The sequence below is a fragment of the Poeciliopsis prolifica genome, unplaced genomic scaffold (assembly GCF_027474105.1).
Source record: "Poeciliopsis prolifica strain line A6 unplaced genomic scaffold, Auburn_PproV2 SCAFFOLD161, whole genome shotgun sequence".
NCBI lineage: Eukaryota > Metazoa > Chordata > Actinopteri > Cyprinodontiformes > Poeciliidae > Poeciliopsis > Poeciliopsis prolifica.
Genome location: NW_026562536.1, coordinates 210,001 through 231,977, shown reverse-complemented (window position 1 = coordinate 231,977; position 21,977 = coordinate 210,001). Strand labels below are relative to the sequence as shown.

At 43.8% G+C, this 21,977-nt stretch overlaps 2 protein-coding genes and 1 pseudogene across 3 annotated transcripts in view; 2 read left to right on the top strand and 1 right to left on the bottom strand.

Annotated features, from left to right (window-relative positions):
• The first annotated feature begins 2,020 nt into the window (after positions 1–2,020).
• Positions 2,021–8,072, top strand: LOC129356222 (fibroblast growth factor 6-like; annotated as a pseudogene).
• A 3,209-nt stretch (positions 8,073–11,281) lies between these two features.
• On the top strand, positions 11,282–16,137 carry LOC129356236 (fibroblast growth factor 23-like). Of its 2 annotated transcripts, XM_055025836.1 has the most exons (4): positions 11,282–12,562; positions 12,638–12,850; positions 13,132–13,235; positions 13,319–16,137. In XM_055025836.1, the coding sequence occupies exons 2-4, from the start codon at positions 12,685–12,687 to the stop codon at positions 13,691–13,693; spliced, it is 645 nt and encodes a 214-aa protein (XP_054881811.1). In that variant the 5' UTR covers positions 11,282–12,562; positions 12,638–12,684; the 3' UTR covers positions 13,694–16,137. The 2 variants fall into 2 exon arrangements, with proteins under 2 accessions (XP_054881811.1, XP_054881809.1); XM_055025834.1 differs by having other exon boundaries at positions 11,282–12,850.
• A 1,953-nt stretch (positions 16,138–18,090) lies between these two features.
• The window catches only part of LOC129356233 (probable fructose-2,6-bisphosphatase TIGAR A), a 6,214-nt gene continuing 2,327 nt past the window's right edge, over positions 18,091–21,977 (bottom strand). Inside the window, exons 4-6 of the mRNA XM_055025833.1 lie at positions 20,405–20,482; positions 20,064–20,310; positions 18,091–19,242 (exon numbers count right to left, since the gene is read on the bottom strand). Coding sequence (XP_054881808.1) covers positions 18,890–19,242; positions 20,064–20,310; positions 20,405–20,482 — 678 coding nt within the window. The 3' untranslated portion in view covers positions 18,091–18,889. The remainder of the gene's footprint in view (positions 19,243–20,063; positions 20,311–20,404; positions 20,483–21,977) is intronic.

Below are 21,977 nucleotides of genomic sequence, written 5' to 3'. Positions count from 1 at the left end.
TGTGTGTGTGTGTGTGTGGTGTGTGTGTGTGTGTGTGTGTGTCTGTGTGTCTGTGTGTGTGTGTGTGTGTGTGTGTGTCTGTGTGTCTGTGTGTGTGTGTGTGTGTGTGTGTGTGTCTGTGTGTGTGTGTGTGTGTGTGTGTGTGTGTGTGTGTGTGTGTGTGTTGTGTGTGTGTGTGGTGTCTGTGTGTGTGTGTGTGTGTGTCTGTGTGTGTGTGTGTGTGTGTGTGTGTGTGTGTGTCTGTGTGTGTGTGTGTGTGTGTGTGTGTGTGTGTGTGTGTGTGTGTGTGTGTGTGTGTCTCTGTGTGTGTCTGTGTGTGTGTGTGTGTCTGTGTGTCTGTGTGTGTGTGTGGTAAGAAGCCCCCCCATTAGCGCCACCAGGAGGCTGAAGAAGTGCCTGATCTTTATTAAACATGTAAATATGGATTTATTTATTCTGCTGACTTCTGGGATTAAAGCTTTTCTGTGAAAGATAAATTATTTATATAGAAAACAACTTTAAAGCTAATTTATTTTAATCACTTTTATTATCTGTCATGTTTGGGCTTTTTACCTCTGAATGATGGAAACCAAATATCCTGTTTGAAACTGAAGTGCCAACTGTCTGGAAACCAAATCTGATATTTTAATCTGAATTCATTTTGCTCCTCTTTACACTCTGTAGCAGCTGAAGCAGTGGAGAAATATGCAGTTACCAAACAGATTTTATACAGAATAATAAAACGTTTATCATCCACTCATATCTCCTGTCTTTGAACATCATTTAAGATAAAATAATATAAAAGTTGCTCTTTCACAAAAATCCAGATTTCAGTCCCTTTGAAAACATCAAATTAATAGAAATAATTTTCGTGTTCTGTTATTCCGTCACATTCCTGCTGTTGAAGTGCTGCTCTGAGATTCCTGAACCAAATATTTCTCTATTTAATGGTTTTTTGTTTTATCAACACAAAATTCTGGAAAATTTTGAAAATTACAATTCCCACCCCTAACTGCTACAGCATCAATCAATCAATCAATCAATCAATCGCTTCTAAATATGACCTGACATGGACAGCGCACAGCAGGACTGGCAGGAAATTAAAAAAAAAGGTCTTCAGTGGCGCGTTGAGCAAAAATCCTTCCAGAACAACCTGAAGTCTGTTGATGTCGTCAGTCGGGATCCATCGTCCTGGAACATTTGCTGCTGAAATGAAGAGAAGTTAACCTGCCGACTCAAACCGCAGCAGGAGAATCATCACTAAAATAGTGAATTCAGGTGGGATGATGCTGCGACCAGCAGGTGAGTCGGTTTCATTTCACATCCGTCTGGGTTTTTATCCCCGCAGAGTAAAAGTTGAATGATCATCCGCTTGGTGTGTGATGAGACCTGGATTAACTGAATGGTTATAAAACTGCAAAGAAATGAAACGCCACAGAATATCTCAGTATTATCTAAAAAATGACACATTTTGTCAGTCAAAATGATGATCAACTCCACCCAAAAATATGGTGACAATATGAGAAACTTTGCCTGCAGCCCATATGTGACAATCATGTCCTGATTGCCACATATTTCTCCATATGAGATCTTTAAGTAAATTTACTGGCCTTTATATACATGGCATTTTCTCCACCTTTAATCCTCTACATTTAGTTTGCAGCGTTCCTCTATCTGATGTCTCCAGATTCAAGACTTTGTTCCGTCCTTGCTTCCCCATTTTATAAAATGTTGGAAAAAGTTGGAATAGCGTCTCATCACTTAGTGAAGCTCAATGAGATCAGAGCACAATGCTCAGAAGAACCTGGAATCCGTTGTGTGGCTGCAACCAGGACCGGACCGAACCGAACCGGACCGGGCCGGTGGATGATTAAAATCCAGCTACTAAATTAGTTAACTTTTATTTCAATAATCAATTAATTGTTTCAGTCCTAATTAAATTCTGGAAATAACGGAAAATTGTGGACCTAATTAAACTGGGAAGAAGATGATCTGAGCGCTTCATGTGGGAATGGCGCCGTCTGGCGGAGAGGTGGAGGAAGTGCGGCAGGTGCTGCAGGAACGGAATGCGGGCCGATCAGGTTCTCCTCCTGGTTCTGCTGCTGCTTTTCCTCCTGAGCTGAGAAATGTCTGGATGAACACTGGATCTGATTGGACCGCTCTGGTTCCGGCTGCCTTGGCCCCCACCCTGCCACTCCACCCCTCCCCCAACACCACCTGACCTCTCCGGCGCACCGGACGCGTCGATTCATGCAGAAAACTTTTATTTTATTTCATTTCTCCAGGGAATCGCTGCGTGCTGAGGACCACCAGCCGTCATTGCTCTCCGGTGACAGCCGGCCTGTTTTTACTCCTCCAGTCTAAATAAGGAAGCGACCCCACGGACACATGACCGCCGCGCGGCCCAATTTGGGAGCCGCTGCGCCCCACCACCACCCAGGCCGCTGACCGCCGCCAATCTGGCGCAGACTGCCGCCATGTCAGCCCGGGATGCGGGAGCCGGGCCCGGGTAGAACCAGAACCAGGGCTGCTCGGTGACTCGATAGGCGGCCGGGAGGATCTGTGGAACCAGAACCGAGCCGCAGACCGTCTGAGCGAGCGAGAGAGAGGAGAGAGAGAGCGGGGCGCAGAGGAGCTGCGAACCATGGTCATCACCAGCGGCGGCAGCAGCAGCATCTCCATCTGCTCCAGCGCGGCTTGCGCCGTCTCCTCTCCTCCCGACCCCCGGGGCTCCGGAGGCCCGCTCCGCCGCCCGCCAGCCAGCCGCCGCCGCCATGCCGGAGCAGCGACAAGCGGCGCGCTATTTTTAGGCTCATTAATTTGGAGCACGTGTCCCCGAGGCAAACCGGATGCCCGCTGCGCAAAGGTTCCTCGGTAGAATGTCCTGCTGGACGCGGACAGCGGCGCTGCTTCTGGGCGTCCTGCTGGTAGCCGCGGCGGGGGCGCCAGCGCCGGGCACGGCTCCGCTGGACCGGCGCTGGGAGACGCTGTTCTCCCGCTCCGTGCTGCGGGTCTCCGGGGAGAAACCGGAGCTCAGTGGGAGACTGACTACCTGCTGGGCATCCAGCGGGTGCGGAGGCTCTACTGCAACGTGGGGATCGGGTTCCACCTGCAGGTCCTCCCCGACGGCGGCATCAGCGGGGCGCACAGCGAGGACCCGTACAGTGAGTTCCTCCTCCGGCTGACGCAGGAAGGCAGGCTGGAGCGGCGCGGTGCGGCGCGGGCTGCCCCCTCTGCAGACCTCTGCTCTTCACTGGGAGAATTACATTTCTTCCGAATATGATGCTATTGAAAACAAGCATCATCAGCCCATCTTCATCCTCCTCCTCTTCCTCAGCCATGTCATGAGTGTATGGTCGCTTTTGGACCCAACTTTTTCTTACGCAGCCATGGCGCGCGCCCCCATTCATCGCAGTGCATGCGCTGATGCATCTGCTGCAGTTCCTGCCAGGATGCCGCGCAGCATGCGGAACAAAGCCCCGCATGCTGCGCGGCATCCTGCGGGGTTCCCGGCGTGTCCTCCGTGTCCGCTCTAACACGCTCTCTGTCCCGCTGCAGGTCTGATCCAAATCTCCACGGTGGAGCGCGGCGTGGTGAGCCTGTTCGGGCTGCACAGCGAACGCTTCGTGGCCATGAACAGGCGCGGCAGGCTGTACGCGACGGTAGGTGAACCCGCAGCTCCGCCAGTTCAGAAAGGTCTATTTAAAGGCCGCTGATGAGGCTAGCAGGTGCACCGTGGGAATCCCCCTGAGGCCCGTTAAAGCCACGCGATAATTTCACAGGGAACTGCCCGTTCTGGGCCCGCGGAGCCGGGTGGGCGGTACACCTGCACAAGTCTTCACGCTGGATCGCATTTCACTGAGCAGAACAGAAACATCCTGCATGCGATCTGAAAAGTGTGGTGGGAGTTTATCTTCAGCCCTCCTCACACTGATGGAGCAGTTCCGGTTCTGGTTCCGATTCTGTAGAGGTCAGGTAGGAGGTTCTGGTTCTAGGTCAGTTTCGAGCAGAGTTCGGTTCAGGGCAGAAAACGTGAGCGCAGTTTGAAAAAAGGGACACGTGACGTCACATGAGGCCGATGTGACGTATGAGTGGAGCGCCATTGATGAGGGAATATTATGAATATAAAGATGATCGTTGATATTGATATGATGATGGTGCCGATCACAAGTTTCCATGTGATAATATAATAAAAGGATTTTGACAATAACAGTAACGGCCCAGATGGGTCCATTCGTTATGAAACAGAAGAAGAAGAAAAGTTGCTCAGTTTGGATGCAGGAACCAGGCGGGTCAAACACGACATGGTGGTGGCAGCATCAGGCTGTGAGAGGGTGAATGGAGCGAAATCAGGACAAACCTGGAAGAAAATCTGCAGAAGAACTGAGACTGGGGTCAAAGTTCAGCTTCCAGCAGGAGGACCAGAGCAGACAGATCAGAGCTGATTGTAGGGTTAGAGTGGCCTAGTCAAAGTCCAGGTCTGACTCTACCAGAGAATCTGCAAAAAGTTGTGAAAATGGACAAATCCAGAGGAGTCTGAATATAAATACACACCACACTTTTCAGACAGGTTTGGTATGAAACACCATAAATCAGTTTTTTGGGGATTTGGGGTGAAAACAAATCAGAGGTTTCAGTTTATTAGCAATAATAATATTATTAGTGAGGATGGTGGATGTGTCCAGAGGACAGACAGGAATGTCCCGGGTGTGTGAGAATGCAACTGCTTATCTGACTCTGAGTGATGAAGCGTCAGCTTGTGAGCAGCCTGAGCATCTGATGAGTGATTGGACTAGGCCACATGCTCGCTCAGTGATGCAGAGGATTTCTGCTCTTTCTCTGTGACACATCAGTGAGACGGAGAGGAAATGAAGCACATTTATTTCTTGTTATGGCCATTAAACCAGACGGTTTGGAGGTGAAACTGAAAGTTCAAGTTTCATTTGATGTTTAATGGAGATGATAAAGAAAAGTGATGTAGTTACTCAGAAAAAACAGTCTAAAGCCTCTTTTAGTGTCTCTGCTCCAGTTAACATTAATCACTAAATCAGTTGGCTGCACAGTGGTGCAGTAGGTAGAGCTGCTGCCTTGCAGCAAGAAGGTCCTGGGTTCAATTCCTGGCCTGGTGTCTTTCTGTCTGCTAGATACCCGTCCATGTCATGTTAATCGGTCTCTCCAGATTCTCAGTGTGTGTGTGTGTGTGTGTGTGTGTGTGTGTTCTGTCTCTGTGTTGCCCTGCGACAGACTGGCGTCCTGTCCAAGTGACCCCGCCTGGACAGAGGCAGGGTCCTCACCCTTGACCCTTAGGGGTGAGGAGAACATGGACGGATGGATATTTTGATAATAATAACATATAAATGAATTTGAACCTAATAAAAAATGTATTTAAATGTTTTACTGTTATTAGAATCATTAAGTGGAGCATAAAGAACAACAGAGAGAAATAATAAATCCAAAAGTCTTATAAAATATTTAAGATAAAAACCTTTTTTTAGTTTCAGCTTCACCTGATTCACATTCAGAAAAAATCTCCTAATATTCAGCTTTCACAGTTATTAAATGTTTGTTTGTACACAGGCTGATGCTGAACAAAACTTATGGGAAATGTAATTTTCCCATTTTCTCCAATGTTTTGTTCCACAAGAGCTTCAAGAAACATCAGCAAATATCAGTAATTACCAGCAAATATCAGTAATTACCAGTAAATATCAGTAATTACCAGCAACTATCAGTAATTACCAGCAAATATCAGTAATTACCAGCAAATATCAGTAATTACTAGCAAATATCAGTAATTACCAGCAAATATCAGTAATTACTAGCAAATATCAGTAATTACCAGCAAATATCAGTAATTACTAGCAAATATCAGTAATTACCAGTAAATATCAGTAATTACCAGTAATTACCAGCAAATATCAGTAATTACTAGCAAATATCAGTAATTACTAGCAAATATCAGTAATTACCAGTAAATATCAGTAATTACTAGCAAATATCAGTAATTACTAGCAAATATTAGTAATTACCAGCAAATATCAGTAATTACTAGCAAATATCAGTAATTACCAGTAAATATCAGTAATTACCAGCAAATATCAGTAATTACCAGTAATTACTAGCAAATATCAGTAATTACCAGTAAATATCAGTAATTACCAGCAAATATCAGTAATTACCTGTAAATATCAGTAATTACTAGCAAATATCAGTAATTACCAGCAAATATCAGTAATTACCAGTAAATATCAGTAATTACCAGCAACTATCAGTAATTACCAGCAACTATCAGTAATTACCAGCAAATATCAGTTATTACTAGCAAATCAGTAATTATCAGCAAATATCAGTAATTACTAGCAAATATCAGTAATTACCAGTAAATATCAGTAATTACCAGTAATTACCAGCAAATATCAGTAATTACTAGCAAATATCAGTAATGACTAGCAAATATTAGTAATTACCAGCAAATATCAGTAATTACCAGTAAATATTAGTAATTACCAGCAAATATCAGTAATTACCAGTAAATATCAGTAATTACCAGTAATTACCAGCAAATATCAGTAATTACTAGCAAATATCAGTAATTACCAGCAAATATCAGTAATTACCAGTAAATATCAGTAATTACTAGCAAATATCAGTAATTACTAGCAAATATCAGTAATTACCAGTAAATATTAGTAATTACCAGTAATTACCAGCAAATATCAGTAATTACCAGCAAATATCAGTAATTACTAGCAAATATCAGTAATTACCAGTAAATATTAGTAATTACCAGTAATTACCAGCAAATATCAGTAATTACTAGCAAATATCAGTAATTACCAGCAAATATCAGTAATTACCAGTAAATATCAGTAATTACTAGCAATATCAGTAATACAGCAAATATCAGTAATTACCAGTAAATATCAGTAATTACCAGTAATTACCAGCAAATATCAGTAATTACTAACAAATATCAGTAATTACTAGCAAATATCAGTAATTACCAGCAAATATCAGTAATTACTAGCAAATATCAGTAATTACCAGCAAATTTCAGTAATTACTGGCAAATATCAGTAATTACTAGCAAATATCAGTAATTACCAGTAAATATCAGTAATTACCAGTAATTACCAGCAAATATCAGTAATTACTAACAAATATCAGTAATTACTAGCAAATATCAGTAATTACCAGTAATTACCAGCAAATATCAGTAATTACCAGTAAATATCAGTAATTACTAGCAAATATCAGTAATTACTAGCAAATATCAGTAATTACCAGCAAATATCAGTAATTACTAGCAAATATCAGTAATTACCAGTAAATATTAGTAATTACCAGTAATTACCAGCAAATATCAGTAATTACTAGCAAATATCAGTAATTACCAGCAAATATCAGTAATTACCAGTAAATATCAGTAATTACTAGCAAATATCAGTAATTACCAGCAAATATCAGTAATTACCAGGAAATATCAGTAATTACCGATATCCATTCGTTTTCTAACACCCTGGTGGGGTCAGGAGGAGAGGCGGGGGTCACCTGGACGGGTCCTCAGTCTGTCACAATAAATACCAATAATTATCAGTAAATATCTGTATTATCAGTAAATGCTGTTTGTCTGCTGGGTTTTCTTACATAAAAACTTATTAAACTAATTTGAATAATTAATTGAGCATGCTGCACTGGCTGACAACCAAATCGATTTTCTGTGCTGCAGAAAGACATTTTTCTCATGAACATGGTGCCTGTGAGCTCTGACCTCTGACCTCTGCCTCGTCCTTCCTGTCCCTGCAGACCGTCTTCCATGACGAGTGTAAGTTCAGGGAGAGTCTTCTGGCCAACAACTACAACGCCTACGAGTCTGCGGCGCACCGCGGCTGCTTCATAGCGCTGAGCAAACATGGCCGCGTCAAGAGGGGCAACAGGGCCTCCACCGCCATGACAGTCACCCACTTCTTACCCCGGATATGAGGCAGGACACAGAGAGGGTAGAAAGTGGCAATAATAAACCCATTGCACATGTGCATTATTATGATCCCAGGTGAGAAACATCTGGACAGGCCTGAAAACCTGGACCGGACTGCAGCCATCATCATGAGGAAGAGGAGGAAGAGGACTTCCTCGTGGGGGCCGGGGGTTACTTTAGGCTGCCCCCCCCCCCTCACCCCCTCACCCCCTCACCCCCACATACCAGAAATGCTGATCTGGAGTCAGGAATAGCAGCGACCCCGGCGTCATGCCGCCCTGAGCCAGAGCCCAATTCCTGGAGGGTCTGACGTTCCTGAGGATCCACACCGGGAGGAAGCCCCCATACCCCACCTACAGCCCCCCCACACCCCGCCCCGCCCTGGTGTGACTGGGCTTTTATTTTGAAGTGCTCTGGTTACTGACAGCAGATTATTGAGGTTCTTAATATTCATCCTGATTTATTTATTATTATTATTGATGATGATGTTGTTGTTAATATGTGGCAGCAGGAAATGAATCCCAGAATATTAATCCTGGATTATTAATCCTGGATTAATATTTGAGGTTTCCAGCTCAATCTGCTGGTTTGTTTAACGTTCACATTTTTTCATGCAGCATAATTTACTTGAATTCAGAGCAGAAGGAGCCCAGCAGGGGGCGCTCTGTGTTTGCCCCCTCCTGCCACCTGTCCACCTCACCGTGACCTTTGACCCCCCCCCAGTTCTGCACCTGTTTCTGCTGGTGCTTGGAAAAACACCAGTTCACGTTTCTCCTGATCCATCAGGAAACTCCAGAGTTCTGGTTCCGACCCCGATCGCTCAGTTTGCTGATTTCAACCATGTGAAGCATTTGATGGAGGGTTGGAAACTTTCCCACAGCATTCTGGCTGATTTACAGGAAGTGATGTCACAAAGGGGTTTGGTAGCAGAGGAGTTCAGACCCGGTTCTGGTTCTGTGGGAGAGCAGATGAGGTCGGTTTGTTGTAGCAGTCGATCCGGCTCTTCCAGCCAGTTGATGATGAGGACAGAGACTCCAGGTCGTCATGGAGACGATCCTGAATGACCTTTGATGACCTTTCGGCCTGTAGCTTTTTAAACTTTATTTTCAAATGAAGGTGCAGCACATTTCTATTGATTCTTCTTGTTTTCACTGACTGCAGGTTTCTGTACAGGAGCTGAGGTGGTCGTTCTTCCCCTAACTTTCTCTGAACAGCAGCTTCTGTCGGTTTGTTTCAGAGTGAAAGTCTGGAGAACGCTGATGAGAAACAGAAAAAAAATCTTTAACCTCCAGATGCAAGTACAGATTTGAGTGACCTGGTGTCTGCTTTAAAGGACTGGAGGGTGCTAGAGGTCATCTGGAGGTCAGCTAGAGGTCATCTGGAGGTCAGCTAGAGGTCATCTGGAGGTCAGCTAGAGGTCATCTGGAGGTCAGAGCTGTGTAGCTGGTTTGTTTCAGTTTCTCGCGCTCCTGCGCTGTTTTTAATACCTCACCTTCTGCCTTAGTTCCGATTGTTGAAATGATTGTAAATGAGTTTGAAAGCAGATTTCTCCAGTCGTTTGTTTCTGAAATATCAGTGAGACAAATACTATATAACAAATAGTTTTCCTTTTATTTTTGTACGTCTGTGCTGTGCACAGCAGTCACTTGTATTCCTGAGATGAAAATAAAAATTATTTTGTAAAATCTTTTCCACTGAATTTCTTCCAGGTTTCGTTTCGGTTCATTTTTGGATCTCAGGAGAAACTCAAGGTGAGCGTGGAGCGCCCCCTACTGGTCAGAGGATGGAAGCTCATCGTTCAGCTTACAGTAAAAATGTAAACAACTTTTCATGATCATTCTCAGCTCTCTGATTGGATGTCAGAAGTTGACAGCTGAGTGGTTTGTGCTCCGTTTGTGCAACTATTCAAAGTTATAACTTTGGTTTGTCTAGGATCAAGATGGGGAATGGTGACGTCATCTGCCAAAGTGTTGCTGCGACAGTGCTGCATCAGTGCTGCGTCAGTGCTGCGTTAGTGCTGCGTCAGTGCTGCGTCAGTGCTGCATTAGTGCTGCGTCAGTGCTGCATCAGTACTGCGTCAGTGCTGCGTTAGTGCTGCGTCAGTGCTGCGTTAGTGCTGCGTCAGTGCTGCGTCAGTGCTGCATTAGTGCTGCGTCAGTGCTGCGTTAGTGCTGCGTCAGTGCTGCGTCAGTGCTGCATTAGTGCTGCGTCAGTGCTGCATCAGTACTGCGTCAGTGCTGCGTTAGTGCTGCGTCAGTGCTGCGTTAGTGCTGCGTCAGTGCTGCGTTAGTGCTGCATCAGTGCTGCGTCAGTGCTGCGTCAGTGCTGCATCAGTGCTGCGTTAGTGCTGCGTCAGTGCTGCGTCAGTGCTGCATTAGTGCTGCGTCAGTGCTGCGTTAGTGCTGCGTCAGTGCTGCGTCAGTGCTGCATTAGTGCTGCGTCAGTGCTGCATCAGTACTGCGTCAGTGCTGCGTTAGTGCTGCGTCAGTGCTGCGTCAGTGCTGCGTCAGTGCTGCGTTAGTGCTGCGTCAGTGCTGCGTTAGTGCTGCATCAGTGCTGCGTCAGTGCTGCGTCAGTGCTGCGTCAGTGCTGCGTTAGTGCTGCGTCAGTGCTGCATTAGTGCTGCGTCAGTGCTGCGTCAGTGCTGCGTCAGTGCTGCGTTAGTGCTGCGTCAGTGCTGCGTCAGTGCTGCGTTAGTGCTGCGTCAGTGCTGCGTCAGTGCTGCGTCAGTGCTGCGTTAGTGCTGCGTCAGTGCTGCATCAGTGCTGCGTTGTGCCGCACTGAAGTTGTTTTCCAGTCGGACGTTGGATATTCCGATATCCGCGGCGTTGGTCCGATTTATGGAGGCTGATGTCGGCCAGCTGATCTCCAGCTCCATCCTCAACGCTGCAGCTTCACTGAAGGGCCGTCAACAAATTTCACAACCAAGCACTAAGAAACAAATGGAAAGAGATTTCTTGCCTTGTGACGGACTGACACAAACTTCCTGCTGTTACACGAGACGCACTGTTCTCTAGCGAGCTTTTAATCATACTCAATATTTTCAATCATTTTAATAGTAAAAAGTAACCCAGGCTCTCCGTCTGCAGCTGCTGGGGGAGCCTGTGGATCTGCTGTGAAGGTTGCAGAGGAATCGGGGCTCTTCACAGAGCGATTATTTCACCTTGCAGGCAGTAAACTCAGGATCCAACCGTTTTCTTTTTACAAAACAATCAAACATCACCAGTGCAAAAACGTAGTTTGTACTTAACTGAACCTGAACAAACAGAAATAGTTTGTTCTGTTTGTTCATCTGGTACCTGCAGGGCAGGAAATTGAAAAAAAGTTAACTTTAAAATGAACTTTAAGTTGATATAAATACATATGTTAATTAAATGTGCGTGATAACAAATAGAACAAATGTCAACAATCAACTAATAAGTGTTTTATTGAAACTAAAGTGTTAAGGTTGTCTCTATGAAAAACTGCATTGTGCATAAAAAGAGTAATTGACTGTCGACAGTGAAACCATTACATAGAAATATCAGTCTTTGCCACTTTGTGTTGCATAATCTAAATCAGTGTCAGGGAATAATTCAAACTTTTTCAGATTTCCTAAATCTCAGTTGGCCTTCATAGCTGAACCCGGTGTTACACCAACACTCTCTAAAACTAGCTGCTATTTACTGGTGGACACAAATACAGTTTAGTGATATTATTTTCACAAAATATAAACAGCAATATGTCCATTTCAGCTGTGAAACGTTATCCCTTGAGATCTCGCGGCATTAGGAGGGACGGCCGCTCCAACAGACGAACCAGAACCGGAACTGGTATCGGAACCGCCTGGCTGACCCGACCCTGCCTGATGGAATGTGACCAATGCTGTTTCAATAATCTGGGTTCATTTGCTCATCATAACATGAAGTTAGAAAACTAAATATTTATCCTGCTGGCTCATTTGTCTCCTGGTTCAGATGATGGTTTGGATTTTATTTAGAGGTGTCAGACTGAAAATTGAAAATGGTATTTATGTGTTCCAGATGAAATAAACTAAACTAAAGAGGAAAAGTGTTGAGAGGTGTGAATATTCCTGCCAGGTTTTGTATTTGATCCTTTTGGAAACATAATTCACAGGGGATTAAATTTTGCTCAGGATCATTTTGTTTTATAGCTGAGGTCAGCAGGTCACCGAAAGACAAAATGAGTTACAGCTCATCCTTCGTTGTGCAACGGCGTGGGAGCAGCGGAAGTGTGTCCAGTTAATTCATAAGCAGGGGATGAATCATTGATGCTGTGACTCAGCATGGGGCGATGGTTCTGGTTCTGACCCGGCTCCTTCCAGAGAAACATTAATATAGACTAGAACCTCTTACATTCATTTCAGGCACTAATGAATTAATCTCATTTCATGCAAAAAAGTCCTAAAAAAACAAATAAATGCTATAAAATGTTTATTTTTCAATTAATAAATGCAGATATACTGGCAGCAGGAGGGGGCAGCTGCAGCACCAGGTGGCAGCTGCAGCACCTGGAGGCAGCTGCAGCACCAGGAGGCAGCTGCAGCAGCAGGGTCAGCCGCAGCAGCAGCAGGGGCAGCTGCAGCAGGGGCAGCGAGGCTCTGAGGTATTTTGGTAAATGAGTTAGCCGGTTTATTGACCCTCTGTTTAAATAAGCCTGTTGGACTTTCTCCTCCACCAGAAGCTGCTCTCTCACATCCCGAACATTTGAGCTTTTGGAGAGGAACCATGCAGCTGGCTTCCCTCGCGCTCTTCCTGATTGTGTTGCATGTTTGCGGCCGAGCGGAGAGCAGAGCGAGGCTGCGGCGGCCGCAGGCGGGCGGCGCGGAGGCCGCGGCTCCCGCCGGTCCGGGTCGCCTCCGCCTGGATCTGAGAACAAACGCTCCTCACCTGGGTGAGTCTGCTCCTGACTCCATGATCCTCCTCATCACTGCCAGGATCTCCAACAGATCCAAACTGAGGCATCTTCAGGATTCACAACGTTTTCCTCCACAAAATGTTCAGTTTTCTTGCTATATGTTTGGAAAACAAACATATTTTTTACAATGTCAGACAAACCTTAATCTTTCTGAAGGGATTTCAGAGTCTGTTGGATTTTCATGACTTCTAAACTAACAATATTTCTGGTAATTGTTATTTTTCTGAATTATTTGATGTTATTGAATCATTTCTCAGTCGTTCTGCCGGGAGCTGCAGCACCCGGCAGCTGGGTGCTGATCTTTGACTTGAGACAGAGACGCTTCCTCTGTGTGGACATAAAGGGACAACTCTTCAAGTCTGTGAGTGTCTTCCAGATCCACCTTAACAGATCCACCTTAACAGAGCAGATCCCAGTAAACATGTCTGTTTGTCTCCATGACAGAGACAGAAGGACAGAGGACACTGCCTCTTCCAACATATTTGGTTCAGGCCGGGTGAGCGCCATGATCTGTTTTCCTCTGTGAGCAGGAGCTGGTTGGTCAAACTGGGGGTTGGCAGGCCAGGAGCGGTCCGCGGTGGGCCACCAGACGGCCAGTTAGTGAAGAGGCAGAGGAGGAGCGAGGAGGTGAACCCGTCCGATCCTCTGAGGACAGAGTCCCATCCGTCTCCTCCGGTGAAGGATGTGGAGCCGAACCAGGCGGGGGCCGTTTCCAAGGAAACCATCACTTCCTGTGACGACCCGCTGCGGGTGCTGAGGCCTAACGGACACGGCAGTCCAGTCAAGACGAACATCGCAGAGCGAGCAGAGCAGGAGTGACGTCAGGTTCTCAGGAAGCAACAGGAAGAAAGTCTGACGCCGCAGAGCAACAGGCAACACGCAGAGACCAAGTGGGACCGGCTTCCTGTCCGCGGCTTCCTGCCCTCGGCTTCCTGCCCGCGGCTTCCTGCCCTCGGCTTCCTGCCCGCGGCTTCCTGCCCGCGGCTTCCTGCCCGCGGCTTCCTGCCCGCGGCTTCCTGCCCGCGGCTTCCTGCCCTCGGCTTCCTGCCCGCGGCTTCCTGCCCTCGGCTTCCTGCCCGCGGCTTCCTGCCCGCGGCTTCCTGCCCGCGCTTCCTGCCCGCGGCTTCCTGCCCGCGGCTTCCTGCCCGCGGCGCCGGCCCACTGCGCTCCGATCAGACACTATCTGAGGTTTCATCTGATCACTGCGGCTTCAGCGCCTCTGTTTGAACAGCAAATGAGGGAGAAGCTGCGCCTGCTGACCTTTAACCTCTTTTGTCTGTTAAATTTTAATCTTTGGGCCAGATGATGCAACCCTTTCTTCACATATGTTCAGAAACTTTCTTTCAAAAATATTCTCACTAAAAAAGAGACATGAATGATAGAACAGGAAAGAGAAATGATCCGGTGCTGGACACCAAGTCTCAGCAATGAAGATATTTATTTATTGAGATCTGTAACATAACTTCTTTTATTGTGTACTGTTTTTTATTTATATATTTCTGATAGAAAATAAAAAGTAGAAAAAAATGCATGAAACCAAAAACGTTCTTTAGCTTCTTCAATCTGACCAGGATCGCTGCGGGAGTTTCACCTTTTCCACGCCTCCAGACTCCGTCCACAACTGCAAATATTTTAGTTGCGTTGCTCCTGAAAAGTTGCAGATAGTGCAGTTTACTGAATGTATTCAACCCCTTGAATGTTTTACCCTTTTATTGCTTTTACAAATCAATCATAATCAACTCATTTAAGCTTTTGTGACAAAAAATGTTCACAAAAAAATTCTTTAACGTGAACAGATGTTCCTTTCCAGTCCTTTATGGTCTATTTAAAGCTGACTTCCTGGTTCTTATAGGTCCTCAGATTCCTCGTTGACCTCTGACCCCAGGTTCATCTGAGAGCAGCTCGTTTTGGTGCCTCTCTTTAAATCCAAATGAGGTCGTTCAGACCCCGCCCCCTGCTGTTCGGCCATTGTTGTAGTTTGATAGCAGAGATGTGATCACCTGACGGTGCAGAAACGTTTGTGACCAGCAGGAGACTCGTCCATCCAGCCTGACATGTCAACGCCAACGAACACGCCTGGAAACCTCAGCATGGTTAGCAGGCTAGCTAACGCTAGCGCCAAGAAGTTCTGAATTCATCTGGATCATGTGTTCCCCAGCACCAAAACTATCCCAGCTGTTTAGCTAAGAACTTTTCAAATCTCGGCGTGAGGTTCTGTTCTCTAGCTAACAGCTAGCACACAGTGCTAACATTAGCAGGAGGCTAAAAACAAGGTTATCAACAGAACTAATGCATGTCTGTGGTAGTTTGTTGCCATGTCAGCGTTAGTAGCAGCTTAGCATTTCGCTGTGATGGTCGCACAGACAGGAGGAACCAAGTCTTGATGCTAACGGAGGTCTCTGAAGCTTTGGTCCTTGAGGAGCTTCATGCTAAGAAAGTTTGATGTGGAAATATTTCCCATGCAAACAAATGTAACCAGACTGTGATGAGCTGTGTGTGTTAACACACCCAGCAACACTCAGTCTGACTGCAGCATCAGCCTTCAATATCACTGTGAGAAATAAAAATGGTGGATTCCTGAACCTGATTAGCTGAAGGTCCATGACCTTGTTTAGTTCTACAGCAAATACTGTGATGTAATAGTTAAAAAAAGTTACAGGTGATGGAGAAAAGTGAACAAACCAAAGATAAATACTCTGTGCTGCACAGAGAGAAACCTTTCTGCTGTGCTAGAGACTCCCAGGCTGAGTGGGTCACTGGGAGGTCACCAGTTAGCTGGACCTCTGATGAATGAGGTCAGCCACCAACAGTTGACCAAATCACTGATTTCATTTGAAATATTTTACTTGTAATTTTGTGAAAATCGGTTTTCACTTTGGAAAACAATGTAAATTCAACCTTTTAGTGTCAAAGGAAGGAGAAAAAAACAAATCCTGCTGTTCATGATTGATCTGTAAAAGTACTGGAGGAAGTGAATAAGTTTTATACTGAAAACTGGGAAAATCAAACCTGTGATGTTATTTGGTAAAAATAGATTCAAGCAAACAACATCTACTCTCCACAGATCTGGACCAGATCTGTTCACAAACCCTAAACCAGCTCCGACAACTTCATTTCCAGCACTTGATAGCTTTTGATGTTTCTTTGTATGGGATGATTAATATTTTACTGTATTCATCGTCTTTATTAAATTTTTCTGAACGTTTTCCACCTCATCTGTAATGATGCATTTCAGGGTAATTAAACACTCAGCTTGTTATGTAACTGGCATGAGACCAACTGGGTCAAATTGGGTCCAAATGAAGCACAAACATCTCCACAGACATAAAGTATCACTTTAAATATCCATTTTTAATAGTTTTAGCGTTTATAAAAAAAATAAAGCTAAGGTTCAACACACAGAAACAAGATCAACACGCACACACACACACACACACACACACACACACACACACACACACACACACACACACACACACACACACACAGTTTAACTGCTGAATGAGACGTTGAGTCACTGATTCCTAAAAAGAGCAAAAACTTTCCACTTTATTAATATGGAAAGAAAAGTTGTTTATGCTCCACAGTTACAGTAAGTCACACAGTGATGATGATGGTGGCGATGATGATAATGATGATAATAGTGATAGTGATGATGATGATAGTGAAGGTGAAGATGATGATGACGATAGTGAAGATAATGATGATGATAGTGTTGTTGATGATGATAGTGATAATGATGATGATAATGATGATGATAGTGTTGATGATGATGATGATAGTGTTGTTGATGATGATAGTGATAATGATGATGATAATGATGATGATAGTGTTGATGATGATAGTGATAATGATGAAGATAATGATGATAATGATGATGATAGTGTTGATGATGATGATAGTGATAATGATGAAGATAATGATGATAGTGTTGATGATGATGATAGTGATAATGATGATTATAATGATGATAATGATGATGATAGTGTTGATGATGATGATAGTGATAATGATAAGATAATGATGATAGTGTTGATGATGATGATGATAGTGATAATGATGATGATAATGATGATGATAGTGTTGATGATGATAGTGATAATGATGAAGATAATGATGATAGTGTTGATGATGATGATAGTGATAATGATGAAGATAATGATGATAATGATGATGATAGTGTTGATGATGATGATAGTGATAATGATGAAGATAATGATGATAGTGTTGATGATGATGATAGTGATAATGATGATTATAATGATGATAATGATGATGATAGTGTTGATGATGATGATAGTGATAATGATGAAGATAATGATGATAGTGTTGATGATGATGATAGTGATAATGATGATGATAATGATGATGATAGTGTTGATGATGATGATAGTGATAATGATGAAGATAATGATGATAGTGTTGATGATGATGATAGTGATAATGATGATTATAATGATGATAATGATGATGATAGTGTTGATGATGATAGTGATAATGATGAAGATAATGATGATAGTGTTGATGATGATGATGATGGTGATAATGATGATGATAATGATGATGATAGTGTTGATGATGATGATGATAGTGATAATGATGAAGATAATGATGATAGTGTTGATGATGATAATGACGATAGTGATGATAATGATGATGATGATGGTGATGAAGCTCTTCTGCATCACAAACTGTGGAACCTAAAAACTAAAGTTTCTGCTCTGTGACATGAAGTTTCTGTCTGGGTTTGGTTTTGTTTCTCATTGTGTTTTAGTTTCTGTAGCTTCGCCCTTTGTGGTCATTTCAGTTTGATTATTTGATGTTATTTAGGGTGGTTGGAATTTCCTTGTCCTTGTCTGCAGCCCTTCATAGAGTTTCTTCTTAGGGGAAACTAACAGAAACAGTTAGTTTCTGTTTTTCTAGTCTGAGTCCATGTCGAGCTTCTTTATTTTTATTTAATCCTTCTAGTTCCCCTCATAGTGTTTCCATTATTTGTCACTTTAGGTTTATTTTGTCTTTCTTTAGTAATTCTCCTTAGGTTATCTCTTTGTTCAGATCTTCTCGTTTCCATAACTCTACATCTTGTAGATCTTATTATTGACAGTCCAGCCTTCTGTCTGGTTATGTCTCTTTGAGTTTACCAGGTTTTCTGTAGTATTAGTGTTTTTCTTTGGTTTTAAATGTATTTTCAGCTCCCTGCTGTTTTTCCCCATACATCTCGTCAGCCAGTTATCTCATCTCGTTGGGCCCATTGTTCCGTTTACTGCCTCCCAGTATTTAAGCTCCTGTATCCCAGTCACAACTCGCCGGTCCGTCTCGTCACCTGATCGTCTCCACCATGTTCCCTCCCTGGATCAGCTGCTGTTCCCTCGTGTTCCCACTTTCTTTTGTTTGGGGATTTTGGATTTTTTGTTGGTTGATTTTCTTCATTCAAACATGCTCTTGTTTCTCCGTTTACTGTCTGCTGCGTTTGGGTCCACCGCCACAGCATGACAGTTTCATTTGTTTCATTCTGAAATATGATATGAAACTCCATAAAAACAGACTTTATTAATTTTATTGACTGTTTCCACTCATTAAAGAAACTCAACTTGATATTATGAAGCTTTTCATTAATTCTTCTTATAATATTATCATTACTATGATCATTCTTACATGTGACAAAGATTTTAGTATCATTTATAATGTTTTGTTTTTTTCATTTTTGTTTACAAAATAAACTTATTTACTAATTAAAAGCTAAAAACAGCAGGAGAAATAGTTTTGAAGCACTGAAAATATGAACCAAAACTATTTTACGTCACAGTTTGTCTGGATTTATGAAGCATGCTAATGAAATACATGATTCAGTCAATTTATTTTCACCCTTGATTATAAATAATGATCAAATATTAATATTTGTGTTTCATGTCTTTTTTGAGTTTATGATAAAACTAAACATTGTGCCATCATCATCTTTGCGGACAATGATTGTTTCCTTCTCTAAAATAAATGTATCAATAAATCATGAGCAGGTTATTCATCCTGCTCTGCCCCTGCCACCCTGTGCATGAACACGCAGCGCATGTCCGACACCACAAAGCGCGCCCCCTGCTGGACCACCGTCAGGTTGAACCTGCAGATCCCCGCGTTGGGGCTCAGCGAGAACATGCGCTTCCTGTCGCAGCCTGCAGGGGCGCTGCACCGCAGCTCCTCCACGAAGTAACGCACCGCCACGCACATGAAGGCGCCATGGGAGACAACCAGAGCGTGGGCGTGGTGGGCCCCTGTGTCGTCAGCAGAGGATACATCAGCGCCCCCTGCAGGCCAGTGCTCTGCCCCGATCTGCTGCAGCATTTTCTCCATGAACTGCTGGACCCCAGCTTCACCTGGAGGAGCCAAAATCTGGATTATTCATCCTGTCATCAGAGCAAAATGAGGCATTTTTCACTCACATTTTCACCCCGTCATTCATTCATTGATAAATTTATTTACTTAGCAAGCTAAAGAGTTACCTTCAAACTAAATATTTAGTGAAAATGCTAATAGTCTCAAGCTAAATATTTAGCTTGCCAACTAAATATTAATGGAGATAATTATTTGCTAGCAAACTAAGTATTTAGTTTGAAACTGTGACATTTATATAGGAATGAATAACAGGGTGAAAATATGATATTGTAAGAATCCCCACATTTTTCTCTTAAAGCACCGAAATTATTGATATTAACTTTAGATGTATAACTTCAGAAATGATGAAGACCAATAGCCATCATCATCATCATCATCATCATCATCATCATCATCATCATCATAACGTGGTGGAAAGGATCTGGAAAATTAGTTGGAAATGACACACACACATCCACCCACACCCACACACACCTACACACACATCCACACACACCTACACACACACACACACATCCACACACACACCCACACCTACACACACACACACACACACACACACCCACCTACACACACACACACACACACGCACGCACACACACATACACACACACATACACACACACACACACACACGCACACACACACACACACACACACACGCACGCACACACACACACACACACACACACACACACACACACACACACACACCGCACACACATCCACACACACACACACACACACACACACACACACACACACACAACACACACACACACACACACACACACACACACACACACCGCCTTAACCAGAGCTAACAGCGACTGTTTATTGGGGTCCGTTACGTCACAACCCCGCCCCCCACTGTAAAAACGTGTGGGAGTCTGCTGCCACCTAGTGGTCAGTCGGTGAATGACTAACAGCTTCCTGACCTGATGTGCAGTCTCACCCTCTGGAGGGGTGAAATCCTGGACCGGTTCCCCCGCCGCCCTGGCCATCGCTCTGAGGTCCTCAACCGGTCCGCCTTCTGCGACCCCAAAGCTCTGGGAAGAACGAGGCATTCACACAAAAACAGCTTTAGCATTCTTCTATTAAAACTTTTATCTGGAGAAACGACTTACATCAGAAATCACCTACTTTCTCTTTTAGCAAAGGGTCACACACCATCTGGAGCCGCAGACAGCTGCTGTTCTGCTGCATGATCTCCTCAGCAGTCTGCAGGTCAAACCACAGCAGACAAGAATAACAATCCTGATGATGATGATGATGATGATGATGATATGATGATGATGATGATGTCGAAGCTCCTGAAACATCAGCGCCCTTTACTGGAGCAGAAACATGTTGAGGTTTGAAGGTTGGTCTCCTCTGACCGGTGAGCCTTCAACATGTCCGCTGTGATTCCCTCGTGGCTCAGAACTCTGCTACTGCTTTGGTGACTTCATTTCATTTACAAGTATCAGGAGTTTTATGCTAAATATTTCAAGTGAGAATCTCTGAAAACCCTCGTGAGTTTTATGACCAAAGGTTTGGGGGTATGAATACTTCTGGAACGATACTCAGAACTTCACTGTAAACAGGCCTCTGGCCACCAGGAGGCAGCAGATCTCAAACTAATCAACAGGCTGCCTGTTGAACCCAGCAGAAGAAGAAGCCTACCAACGTTTGTGGGATGGAAACAAAATGGCGGCAGTGGGAAGGAAACAGTCTGATGAAGAATTAAGGCAAGACAGATATTTTCTTTTTTAAATACAATAATTAAGTAGAAGAAAGATAAAACATCCATCCATAACAAAAGGAAGTTGTAAAATTACAAGGAAAAACTAGAAAAGTTCTGAAGAAATTTAAATGGGGCCTGCCAAAGTGTGCCTGTCGTTTAGCATCAATGCTAAGCTTAGCAAAAGTATAGTCAATAGCATGTGGAGAATCAAAACCATGTTGACTAACAAGGTTTCAGTATGTGTCTAAAGTTAGTGTATAGGCTAATTGAGCTAAATAAGCCATAATGCTAATTTTAGCCTAAATGCTGTCACTAGCATATTGTCTTACATTGACTTGCTACATTCAGTGTCCTAAACATGGCTAACAGGTAAGAAAAATAGCTAAAAGATGTTTTTAGGTCAATTTTAAATGGCCACACATCCGATGTGCAACAGTGGTTGGTTAAAATCAGTAATAGTCACTAGTCACTGACCTTTCGGCCATGTTGTAGTTCTTCTCATTGCTGCTCATTGTAAAGAGCAGCTCAACTGTCATGTCAGTGAGACACAGGGAGACAGAATTCAAACTGTCTCGTTAGGGAACCGTGATACGCATCAGAAAACCGTTTGCAGCGTATGACAGGGCGATTTGTTGTCTCCGATACGAACGCAATTCATATCTGTAGTTCACTCAGTAATAACAGCGAAGACAGAGAGATGCTGTGCGCTGAGCTCTGAAATTGTTCAGAAAAGTATGAAAATAAATGGCTGAGCGTGTCATTGACACATGATTTGGCTCTGAAGCACCTGGACAGAAAACTATCAGCCTAGAAAAATTTCAGAAACATTTTCAGAAGCAGGCATTCAGTGTGATGTCACGACTGACTTTCATACCAATACAGTGATACTTGTTGGCGTGAGGCGATTTCAAAATGATTGGCAGTCAGAGCGTTCGATGGTCCAAACCAGGCGGAGATGCTGCTGGTCGGTTTGATCTCTGGAGGAAGAAC

Bases quoted from the DNA above. Each gene is read 5' to 3' on its own strand.
- LOC129356236 (XM_055025836.1), top strand. From the start codon at position 12,685: ATGCAGCTGGCTTCCCTCGCGCTCTTCCTGATTGTGTTGCATGTTTGC. The intron at 12,851-13,131 runs GTGAGTCTGCTC...ATCATTTCTCAG, and splicing joins AACAAACGCTCCTCACCTGG to TCGTTCTGCCGGGAGCTGCA. The intron at 13,236-13,318 runs GTGAGTGTCTTC...TCTCCATGACAG, and splicing joins AGGGACAACTCTTCAAGTCT to AGACAGAAGGACAGAGGACA.